This window comes from Cheilinus undulatus, linkage group 7 (assembly GCF_018320785.1).
Source record: "Cheilinus undulatus linkage group 7, ASM1832078v1, whole genome shotgun sequence".
Lineage (NCBI taxonomy): Eukaryota > Metazoa > Chordata > Actinopteri > Labriformes > Labridae > Cheilinus > Cheilinus undulatus.
In genome coordinates this window covers 5,455,137-5,467,524 of record NC_054871.1, presented here as the reverse complement: position 1 = coordinate 5,467,524, position 12,388 = coordinate 5,455,137, and the positions used below count along the sequence as shown (strand labels likewise).

The window sequence follows — 12,388 nt, the reverse complement described above, 5'->3', positions numbered from 1 at the left end:
AGAAGCAAATTGTGAAAAAATATGAACAATCTCAAGGTTACAAGACCATCTCCAGAGATCTTGAAATTCCTCTGTCCACTGTGTGTAATATAATCAAGAAGTTTATAACCCATAGAACTGTGGCTAATCTCCCTGGACGTGGACAGAAGAGAAAAACTAACAAAAGAATGCAACGCAGGATAGTTGGAGTGGTGGATAAACATCCTCAGTCAACTTCCACACAAATTCAGGCTGTCCTGCAGACTCAGGGTGCAAAAGTGTCAGCTCAGACCATACGTGGTCATCTGGATGAGATGAAGCGCTATGGCAGGAGACCGAGGAGAACCCCACTGCTGACAAAGAGACATAAAAAAGCCAGACTGAAGTTTGCAAAAATGTACCTGAGTAAGCCTCAATCCTTCTGGGAGAACATTTTGCGGATAGTTCAGACTGAGGTAGAGCTTTTTTGAAAAGCACGTCATTCTACTGTTTACAGAAAATGGAATGAGGCCTTTAGAGAAAAGAACACAGTACCTACAGTCAAACATGGTGGAGGTTCAAAGATGTTTTGGGCTTGTTTTGCTGCCTCTGGCACTGGGTGCCTTGACTGTGTGCAAGGAATCATGAAATCTGGAGACCATCAAAAGATTCTGGGTCGCAATGTAGGGCCTAGTGTCAGAAAGCTGGGTCTGTGTCAGAGGTCATGGGTGTTCCAGCAGGACAGTGACCCCAAATATACCTCAAAAAGCACGAAGAAATGGTTGGAGACAAAGCGCTGGAGAATTCTGAAGTGGCCAGCAATGAGTCCGGATCTAAATCCCACTGAACACCTATGAAGAGATCTCAAAATTGCTGTTGCAAGAAGCACCCTTCAAATCTGAGAGACCTGGAGCAGTTTGCAGAAGAAGAGTGGTCCAAAATTCCAGTTAAGAAGCTTGTTGATGGTTATAGGAAGCCATTGGTTTCAGTTATTCTTTCCCAAGTATGTGCAACCAAATATTAAGTTGAAGGTGCCAATAATTTTGTCCAGCCCATTTTTTGAGTTTTGTGTAAAATTATGTCAATTTTGGCTTTTTTTCTTCTGTTTTTTTTTGTTGTTGTTTTTTTGTTCCAATGCACATAAGGGAAATAAACATGTGTATACCAAAAACATTTGTCATTGCAACAATTTCCGTGAGAAATGGTGTATTTTCTGGAAAAATTCCAGGGGTGCCAATACTTTCATCCATGACTGGGCATATTTCCCTGACTTTGAACACTTTTGAAACTATTTCAGGTAATATACATAAAAAAACTGAAAAAAATGTATCTATATTTCATATAAATGTAGTCATTTTTAAAATAAATAGACATTTTACTGCAAATATTCTTCATGTTGTTCCTTTAAAATGATAAAACCTCAGTAAATGGAGATATTGTCAATTTTTTTGGAACAATTTGGGCATGATACACCAGTTTGTCTGCACTCTCTGATAGCTAGATTAACTATTAGGTGTCAAGGTCATCTATTTTTATTGCTGGGGTATTAAACAGGTTTAATTATGGTTTGATTTTTATTTTTGCGGAGAAAGTATAAAGACTTGCATCATGTTTTGCCATTTAGCTTAAAAATATTGATTTGGTTTTGGTCCACATTGCCCATCCCTACTGCCATCTCCTTTCTCCAGATCAATTAGTGCCATGGTGGGGCTCCACAGTCTCTACTGCTTAGAATAACAACATGAACATCAACAACATCAAGTGGAACAAGACGGAGTCAGGAATTAACAGATGCTCTTTAACATGGTGCAGCTTTCTCACGAGTGAACACAACTATGCAGAGAAAAAAAAATCTATAAATGTCAATAACCGTGGACAAAAATACAGAGGTCTTTGTAAGAGTCCTGCAAACATTAATTTTTATTGTCAATATAAACTTTTATATAACCTTCAAGGATGTCTGGGGCGTTTTAGATAAACACATTACGCAATTTGTTTGTATAATGGCACAGGGGTAAACAGCACAAACTGCGGTTGAGGGGAGCTTGTTAATGTCTGGGAGGAGAGGCTGCAGTTAGGGCTGCAGTGGCACATTGTCACCAATAGGGGCGCTGAGGGTTAGTTCCCACCTTTTAAATCTCCGTCTCCAGTGGAAGTGCTGCAGAAAAGCATGCATGCAGACCTTTCTCACTGCAATGTGATCTGCTTTAAAATCTGACACTTATTTTACAAAGAATACCTGAGCTATACCTGAGCTCGCAGGTGGAAATGATCTGATTTTGTCTCAGAGTAGAGGCTTAAATATTGAAAAGGCAGGTAAAGAAGAAATACAAGAGAAATACAGGTAAAGTGAGAGAAATGCAAAAAGCGAGAGGCCAGACTGTTTGTTTATTTTTTTTAAGTCAAATCCACATGGTTCAAATAACAAACAGGTGCTTTAGCTAATAGCCAGCTGCACAACATCAACATGTATATAAAAAATATCAAAATAGACTACTTATATGTGGAAAAAAAGAATGATAATAAACACAAATGCTCCTTTAATACAATAAAATTTAGAAAATGACATTGCCCAACATTAATGTTAGGGATGTACATTTCCAGTACAATTATGCCTTAAAATATAACAGGCAATTATTAGAAGCAAGTTTGACTTTCTAATATGGGCTGAGATGTGCATCTGAGGTTGATGCTAACACACAGTGTGTGTTGCCATTAATGGCCAAACAATTTAGCATCACTTCACACTAATTCAACCTTAGGAAACAATGCATTTTTATTAAGAATACTAAGTGAAATCCAGTGGTTCTCAAATGGTGTGGCATGAGGTAAGTTTAGGTGTGCTAAGGGAATTTGTGCAACCATACATTATAACTACAGCTACTGCAACTACAATGACTAAAGATACTAAACCAAGAATTACAGAGGTTACTTTGCATAGATGCAGACATGGTCTGCATTGAGGTTTTGGCTTGATCTCAGGTGTCCCAGGTGGGAAAAAAAGAAAGAAACTACTAGAGCCATCTATCTGTCCTTTATCCTTATGTTCGTTGCCCCGTTGGTTGTTGGTGTGGAGCTGGAGTTGATGTCATGCTGTTTTTAAATGCAAGTATGCAAGTACAAGTAAACTTGACTTGACCTGAACCGGTTGCCTGTCGATCACTAACCTTGCAAAGCAGTTGGATTTGCCAGACTCCAGACTATCTGTATCAGGCAAATCCATCTTGCAAAGCTCCAATCCACAGTTACTGCAGAACTGAAAACTGTTTGGACCAATCAGTGTCATTTGAGGAGAACGAGGTGGAAGCTATGAGTAGGGTTTGGTTGTACTTAAAGCTGATAGCAATGGCTGCCAGCAGTGCAACGATAAGCTCAGATGTAGCTAAAGTATAGCGGCACTTTTATCAGAACTGGATTATGTTTTTATATGACATAAAACAGCAGTGAAAGCTTTCCATGATATAAACGATGTTTTCACTTTTCTGCTGACCTGATTCGGCATGAATTTGAGATGTTATGGAGGGGGTTTGCTAGTGTATACTATGGATGCTGCCATGATAGCTAACAGCTCAGATGTAATGTTGTACAGTGGCATTTCAATCAGAACTTGGCCACATACCTTTAATAAACAAGAGCAAAGAGCCACACTGAACGCTTGTCTTGGCAGAGAAGATGATTTTGCACGTCTCCTGACTGGCTTCCGCATGAATTTTATTCACTTGCATGCCTACAGCCTCATTTTGTCTTCTCACTCATGGGCGTGTAAGGAATGTTCGTCCAATCACCTTCTGAGAATTCTTTTGAAAGTCCTGCCATTTCCAGATACTTTGAATGGGAGGTTTCCTTTATGAAAGTGAAATATATCAATGCAATAGATATCAAACAGTCTATGTTGTGTCAGGTAAGTCAATCACAGGGCTGACATGAAGAAAATGCTGAAACTCCCATCTCCTGACAATTTAGAGTTACTGATTAACCCAACAGGCATCTCTTTGGTCTGTGGGAGGGAGCTGGAGTATCTCCCACGTACCAACTCATGCACAACAAGAACTTGCAAACTCCAAACAGAAAGGACCTGTCCAGCTGGGTTTCAAAGACATGTTGGCTGTAAGGCATTAGCTTTAACCACTACACTACTGTGCAGCCCTTGTTTAATTGACTATATTCAAATAAATGTTGAGTGAAATTAATGGTTTTTCAAATTAACTAAAGTAAATTTCGAAGCATCTCTATTATCTGCAGAGCTGAAGCTTTGTCCCCAGAAATTACTGTTCTTTTTCCTTTTGTTGTCATTTGATGGTGGTTAGCAAATAATTTTTAGATGTGCTACAGACACTGTCTGGTGATAGTAGCATGTTAGAAGCATGCACCTTGAAATAATATAAAACATATACTTTAAAATTGAGATAATACTTGCATTAGATATTCAAATTTCTCAAATAAATGACAGTTTGAATATTCAAGAATAATAGTCTATTGTAAATGGAAAAAAAAAAAAAAAAAAAAAAATATATATATATATATATATATATATATATATATATATATATATATATATATAAAGGTCTTACCCCAATAGCCTATTGATTTATTTGGGTTTTTTCTTGGACTGAACAATTTTGGAAAATGATCTAATTGCAATATTTTCCCTAAATATTGCAATTGCGAGTTGATATGCAATTATTCTTAACTTTCTTTTCTTCCTAAAAAAGGGCTGAACAATTCTTTAAAAGTGTCTAATTCTGATGGTTTTGACTCCTATTGAATTATGCATTTAGGGTTTTTGTCATTATTTCAGTTGATAAGAAAAAAATACAAATATGAAGAAGGTAGGATTTTTTGTTGACTATTCTAGAAAAATGGCACCTAAATGTTTGCAACCGCATGCAAACATCTCTGCTGCTAAAAAAAAGGATAAAACTGGTCTTTTGACACAAATTTCAAGTCAAAGGAATATTGCACCTTTTGCGATTTAAAAATTGCAGCAGGATAACCTTGCAAAGCAGATGGATATGCCTATTTTTGCGTTTCTCACTGGCGAATCCATCTTGCAAAACTCCCCTCTGAACCAATCAGTGTCGAGGGGCGCGGCGGAGTCATGACATAAGCACGCAACAACATGAGGCCAGAGCAACTATGGTGGAAGACATTAGTGTGGATGCTGCACACGTGCACCTCGGCAACGACGTCACGTTTTGTTGCTCTGACTGGCCAGTAAAGATGTGACAGACAGAACGTTTATCCTTTTTAGATTTAATTGCATTAAATCTAATATTCGATGAATTGTCCAGCCCTAGTTTTTTCTGCCTTTATTTGTAGGAGACAAGACAGTGGAAAATGTAGGAAACTTAATGCAACTTAACCGCTAAGCCGTCTGCACCCTATACCTGCAATAGTGAATAGTCAATATGCTTGGTGTTCCACCCATCCAGCTCACTCCAGTGTAAATCACATTCTTTCTTGTCAATCTTTGGATTTAAATAGCATGCACCACAACCTGTCAGAAGTACCACTCTGTTTTGCTCTGCTAGAGATATGCAAGTGTATTTTCAGCAGAGTCACTGCAAAGATGCATCAATCTGAACAGAGTGGCTCAAGCTAAACAGGAAGTCAGACCTGAAATACGCAGAGCATCTGGTAAATTTCAGAATAAAACACCAGGTACAGACTACTGGCTGTTTATTCCGCCACTAAATCAACATTGCATCAAAACAGGAAGCAAACACATTACAAATTGATCTCATACAAGCAATGTTGCATGCTGCTGTAATGTTGTTCTTGTTGTTCCAATGTGAAATTGTGATCCATCTTTGCTGCATTTCAGAAACAGATCCAGTGGGCGAGAGTGCATACAATCAGAACCATTGGATGGGTGGGACGCTGCAGATAAAGACTCTGTAGATAAATGGGGTTATCCTATATCTAGTGGGGCATATGTTGACATATCATAAAATCTCTAAGTTGCCCGGCCCTACATGGATGCATAACATGTGAGTTTAAGTTTGTGTGTGACAATGTGACTGCTTAGTGCATGCTCACCACACACATTACTGTGGCCAAACCAAATAACCAGGAAGAAGAAAACACACAGAAGCTCCTGGAGGCCTGACGTCAGCGGTGCCTAAACACACAACAGTGTGTATTCACATGTAGGTGGCATGTGTGCCGTTTCACCGGTGTGAGCAGCGTGCATCCATTCACACAAAACAGCATGCAGATGTAAAGTCTCTCAGTGTGAGCAGACATTACAGCTGGAAAATAAGTTTTGGGGTCATTGATGACTTGTATGTGTATGTGGTAGGTGCTTATAGAGAATTTTAGAGAAATGACCCCCTCTCTCTCGTCTCTGCCACACTCTTGAGATGTTTTGGCCCACATCCTGGACAGGGAAGGCAGCAGCACATATTTTCATGCTGTGTACAAAAATCCCAGAGCTTTACTTGAAGGAAAAATAAGGACATTACAGAAGACAAGGACATGGTCTGCACTCAGCCTCAGCTAAATACTGTATACTTACAGTATGTATGTGGAATTCCTTAACTATTGGTTTCAGGGAGCCAAGCTGTATGTCTGAGTGACTGTGGATGTGTGTTGGAGAGAAACAGACATGGAGCAGTATTGTATGCTTGTTTAAAAAAAAAACAATCTCCCAAACCCAGAGGACAATCTTTTAATTTCTTAAATTCAATTTGCACTTTACACATGACGTTCCAAAGCTGTGTGCACATGGAAAAAGTAGCCGCCTGGTGGGAAAGCAACGATTAATTGCTGCGTAAAGCTCCAGCTCAGAGCTAGTGTTATCCACTTAAACTTTCAGGAGCCTATGGGATTTGTTTCGCCAATGCGAACACATCCCTGCACAATGTCAAAGCTCTTCTCTAATACCCCATGGCAAGGATAGTGTCTACAGTGGGGCAAAAGGGGACAGAGAATACTACAAATGTTTCCTTATGCCTAATAAGTCCAGTAGATTACAATAAGAATCTTTAACCCATCTATTATCAATACAAAGCATTCAATCAATGTTTCCATGAGCAGGGAGCTCCCAAGACCTGCTCTTTAAAAAGCAACACCTCCTGGGGAGAAAGCCTGCTAGGGCTGGGCAATATGGACCAAAAATCCTATTAATATATTTTTTAAGTGAACAGCAATACATGACATGCATATCATGATCATTTTCTCTGTGAAGACATAACAAATGCTCATTACATTAAAATGATAAAATTTGTTATGATTTCAGTAAAAATCGAGCCAAACTCAAACTTGTTTGTTGCCATAGAAATAGAATTACGGGACATCTAGTATTGGGCTATTTTTAATCGTAATGATTAATAATTGCAGACAAACTTCACAGTATCTGAACTGTGCAAAAACATTGGCAATGTTTCTGTAATGTCACCAAAATGTTCGATTCTCTCATGTTTTAAAATGGCCAAAATTGACTTTTTTTTATTAATCTGTACAAAAATGTATACAAATTGAATGACCTATAGTGCAACTTTAGCAGAGAGACAGCAATGTATGAATTGCAAACATATTTTGCCAAAGTAGTTTCCAAATGTTGCCAACATATTTCAGCAATGTGCAGGAGTACGCCTGCAGTATTTGATTGCTAAAACCAATAATAAGAAACAACATAAGGTGCGTACAACTTCTACTTTTGTTGCTGTGAGATTAAACAGTTAATAGTATGTCAATTTCAAAATGTTGCCAACATATTAGAGCAATTACAACAATATGCAGGAGTCTGCTGCAATATAAGCTAGCTCTAATTCTTAAATGACCCAATATTGGGTGCATATGTCCTGTTTGTATAAGTGAGGTATCTGTTGTCAGTACATCAGTTTACCAATGTTGACAACATATATGAGCAATTACTGCAGTGTGTAAGAGTTTGCCTGCAATGTTTGGTTGCACAAATTAATAAAAACCTACATTATGGCGGCTACTACTACTACTACTGCGGCTGCTATGGTATTAAACAGTCAATATGTGTCAGAATATTGCCAACATTTTTGAGCAACTGCTACAATATACAGGAATTCGTCAGCAATATTTGCTTGCTAACATCAATAAATAACCCAATATTGGGTCCCTAGGACTTCTATTTTTGTTGCCATGGTATCAAATAGTTTTCAGAAGGTCAGTTTCCAAATGTTACCAACATATTTGAGCAATGTGCAGGATTACGCCTGAAGTATTTGATTGTTAAAACCAATAATAAGAAACGACATTAGGTGCTTTCAACTTCTACTTGTGTAGCTGTGAGATTAAATAGTTAATAATATGTCACTTTCCAAATGTTGCCAACGTATTTAAGCAATTTGAATATTGTGAAAAAATTTTCTTGCAATATTTGAATCTTAAATCAATAATATAGCCCAATATAAAGTGCCTTGGGCTTCCATTTGTGTTGCCCTGCTATCAATCAATGTTGCCAATGTATTTGAGTAATTGTGAAAAGGTTGTCTGCAATTTCTGAATGCTTAAATCAATAAGTAACACAACATTTGGTGTGGAGGACTTCTATTTTTGTTGGAATCACACAGTTATCAATATGCCAGGTCCAAATGTTGCCAACATATTAGAGCAATTACAACAATATGCAGGAGTCTGCTGCAATATAAGCTAGCTCTAATTCTTAAATGACCCAATATTGGGTGCATATGTCGTTCTATTTGTACAGGCATGGTATCTGTTATCAGTACATCAGTTTGCCAATGTTGACAACATATATGAGCAATTACTGCAGTGTGTAGGAGTTTGCCTGCAATGTTTGGGTGCAAAAGTCAATAAAAAACCTACATTATGGCGGCTAGGACTACTACTGTGGCTGCTATGGAATTAAACAGTCAATATGTGTCAGAATATTGCCAACATTTTTGAGCAACTACTACAATATACAGGAATTTGTCAGCAATATTTGCTTGCTAACATCAATAAATAACACAATATTTTGTCCCTATGACTTCTATTTTTGTTGCCATGGTATCAAATAGTTTTCAGGTCAGTTTCCATATGTTGGCAACGTATTTGAGCAATTACAACCGCGTGCATGAATGTGCATGCAATTTTTGATTGCTCAAATCAATAATTATCCCAACATTAGGTGACTAGGACTTTGATTTTAGTTGCAGTGGTATCAAACAGTTATGTAAGTTTCCAAATGTTGACAACATAAATGAGCAATTAAAACAATATGCAAAATGCATGCTAGCAATATTTGATGTCTATAAACATTAAAACACCCAGTATTGTGTGTATAGTACATTTATTTTGTTGGCATGGTATCAAATAGTTCTCAATATGCCAATTGTCATATTTGCCAACAAACTGGAGCAATTACAACACATTGCAGGACTTAGGATGCAATTTTTGATTGCTGAAATATATGGATAACCCTGCTGTAAAACAGGTATTCATTATGTTCAATAAGCAATAACTACAATGTGTATGAGTTTTAATTGTTGCCCTGGTATCAAACAGGTATCACTATCATGTATTTTTATTAAAGCAACTGCATCTAAATGAAATGAAATCAATAGAATGATCAATCAGATTCCCTTGGTGTCAGCTATCATATCACTGTAAGTGGCTTTAACTGTAACCCACCTTTAAAGAAGCCTGGCATCTTTTCTTTCAAATCAACGTATCAATCCTAATGAGACAGTCTCACCCTAGATCTTGATTGAAAATGAAGATAATGGGGTTAAAATTGAATAAATTGCCCATCCCCAGTCCATAGAGCACGAACAGCGCATTAAAAATGCCTCTCACCTTGTCTTTGCGCGGGAATGAGAATGCTCTTGAGCTTCTTGGACGCAGCGCTGGAGCACACTCCTCGTCCCTCCAGCAGGGCTTGCAGAGGTCGGCTCTCCCCGGGCTGGTGCTGGCAGGTCAAGCCGGATCCACAGCGCCCCGTGTACACTCCACACGCCAGTCCCTCACCCAGAGCGCACGTCATGCAGCAGCCGCAGCCGGGCTCCCTCACCCGCTCCGCGCAGTCCTTGGGCAGAGGCTTGCACTGCAGGAGCGCCCCGGCGTCGCACGGCTCGCATTGGACCACGGGACCCACGGTGCCGGCGAGCCGGGTGAACGCAGCCAGCGCGGCGGCCAGACAAAGCACACAGAGAGCGGGCATTGTGCCGATTTGAGCTGGTCACAAAGGGACAGTATGAGAGTTGTCACGCAGGCTTAAGGGGACTCTCTGTGACACAGCGAGCCGGCTAGCCTTCTCCATCTGTATTTTCTTTTTCGCGAACTTCTCGTTTTATACAGGCGGAAAAAAGAGCCAACAAGTCACACCCTCCTCCCTCCGTATGAATAATGTAAGCGGAGAGCCCCGATATGAGGACCGCTACCTCCAGACTGAGGAGAGAGCTGCTCAAACATTCAGCTACTTTAATCCCTTATAATAATTCACTCAGGGCTGCTCATGCCCTCTTTGTGTTCTGAGAAAACACACTAAGGTGTTTGTTTCCATCCTGATATGTGGCCTCCAGTCAAAACACAGAGAGGAGAGCAGGAGAAGGCATGCAGCTCTAAGCCTAGGTTACATTTCTGATCCCTTTCTGTGATATAAATATTATTTTACTGGACTGATAAGATGCACATGTAGATTTCCATCAGAGGGATTCACCTGAATAGTAGGGCTGGGACAATATGCCTTTGTCCTGGTACAATTTTATGACTCTTGATGTCAGTTAGATTTATAGTGCAATTGTGAAGCATTGCTGTTGGCTTCAAGTCACGACCCAGGAATATCGATCATGATTTTTTTTTCCCACTTAGGCCGGCCACACGCTAGAGGATTTTAAGCCTGATTTGGGGAAAGATTTGCCTCCCCCAACGATCATGGGGGCGTATCCCCAGAAGAGCCTTGTCTCGAACAACTGTTTATATGAGTAGTCTGCATGTGTGTGGTCTCAACATGATTGTTTTACTGCTCCAAATTGCGTCGTAGCCTCCAAAATCCCGAATTGTAAAAATCAAACACGTTTGATATTTACAATTCTAGGTCGTAGTGCCGCTGACGGAGTACCCACAACAACCAATGAGAGCGAGCAGACCGGGTACCATCACAGCCAGATCATACGTAATTTCACCTCTCACAACCATGAACACAACTTTTAAGAGGGGGTATTACACTTTTCTGATTTTTAAAACATAAATATAAAGTCACAATGTTGGGTGTCCCTATGTCACGTATGCCAATTTTCAAACTGCAAGATAAACATGTGGCGGTAATCTTGGAATTAGAGTGTAAACTGATGAAAACAGTTGGTTGGGAATCTTTCTGAGATCTTCCCAAAGAGATTTCGATGAAGCGAACTGATGAGGTCATCGCAATAGGATCTCCTGACTGATTCGTCCATGCTGCTGGAAAAAGTGGAACAGACCGCCCCCACAAGGCCTTTTAGCCATTCAATAACACAGTACTGTAATTAAACACTTACCAAACAGATATGTCCTGCTCTATCCTTCGCTGCTGCTGGTTTTCTTCCCCCCTCTCTCTCCAAACTACTCCGGGTCTAACACGTACGGACGTATATCAAAATTCGCCATATTTACTCAGTCGGACCAGTTCATTCAAAGTTTACAAGTACGTAAACATGGCCACATTGGATGGGGTGGGCACAAAACATTGAGTCCTGCCCCCGGCCAGTCCCTGGAAAATCAGCCAATCAGAGGAAAGCAGGTCCATGGGGGGGGGTGTTAAAGAGACAGCAGCGAAAACAAAGCATTTCTCACAGAGGTTAAAATAACGGTTTTTCAGTTTTATGAGGTGCAAACCATGTGAAGCTACTACGTGGGTATCAGAGAGATGGTGTAAAGCCTTGAAAAAAGGCATAATGCCCCCTCTTTATCTTAATTTCAGCCATGATTTCATCCCGAGTCTTTCCCATGTATTATAATTTTTGCATCACCTGTAACACACGCCAGGACAGCCTGTTGTTGAAAGCCAGCAAGATGGTATCGACAGACATCCGAGTTTTTTTTTTTTTTCTTTTTCTGAAGTCACGTGATCACGTGAGATTGTTGGCAGGTCGGCAGGTGTGTGGTCTCCAGTGATCTGACAGTCTGGCTGAGTCGTCTAGTATGTGCGTTCAGAAGATTAAAGATGAAAAATCTTTGGAAATTGCCCTGAAGTCTGTGGTCTCTCGCGGTTCCCGCTCAGGGCCTGTCTGTGTGGAGTTTGCATTCATGCATTCATGGATTCTCTGGCTCCCTCCCACCACCAAAGACATGCTTGTCAGGTTGGTTGGTGACTCTTAATTGGCCGTAGGTGTGAGTGCAAGCATGCCTGATTTTTCTTTTATATGTCAGCCCTGCGATTGACTGGCGACCAGTCCAGGCTGGTGGAATGAAAATGGATGGATGGATGGATGGCGAGGACCAACGTTAGTGTTGTGGTTTGAAAAATTTAAAT

General features: G+C 39.9%; 1 protein-coding gene across 1 annotated transcript in view; it reads right to left on the bottom strand.

Moving 5' to 3' along the window:
- The window catches only part of igfbp3 (insulin-like growth factor binding protein 3), a 57,066-nt gene extending 46,780 nt beyond the window's left edge, over positions 1-10,286 (bottom strand). The window contains exon 1 of the mRNA XM_041791446.1: positions 9,736-10,286. Coding sequence (XP_041647380.1) covers positions 9,736-10,099 — 364 coding nt within the window. The 5' untranslated portion in view covers positions 10,100-10,286. The remainder of the gene's footprint in view (positions 1-9,735) is intronic.
- Between the last annotated feature and the right edge of the window lie 2,102 nt (positions 10,287-12,388).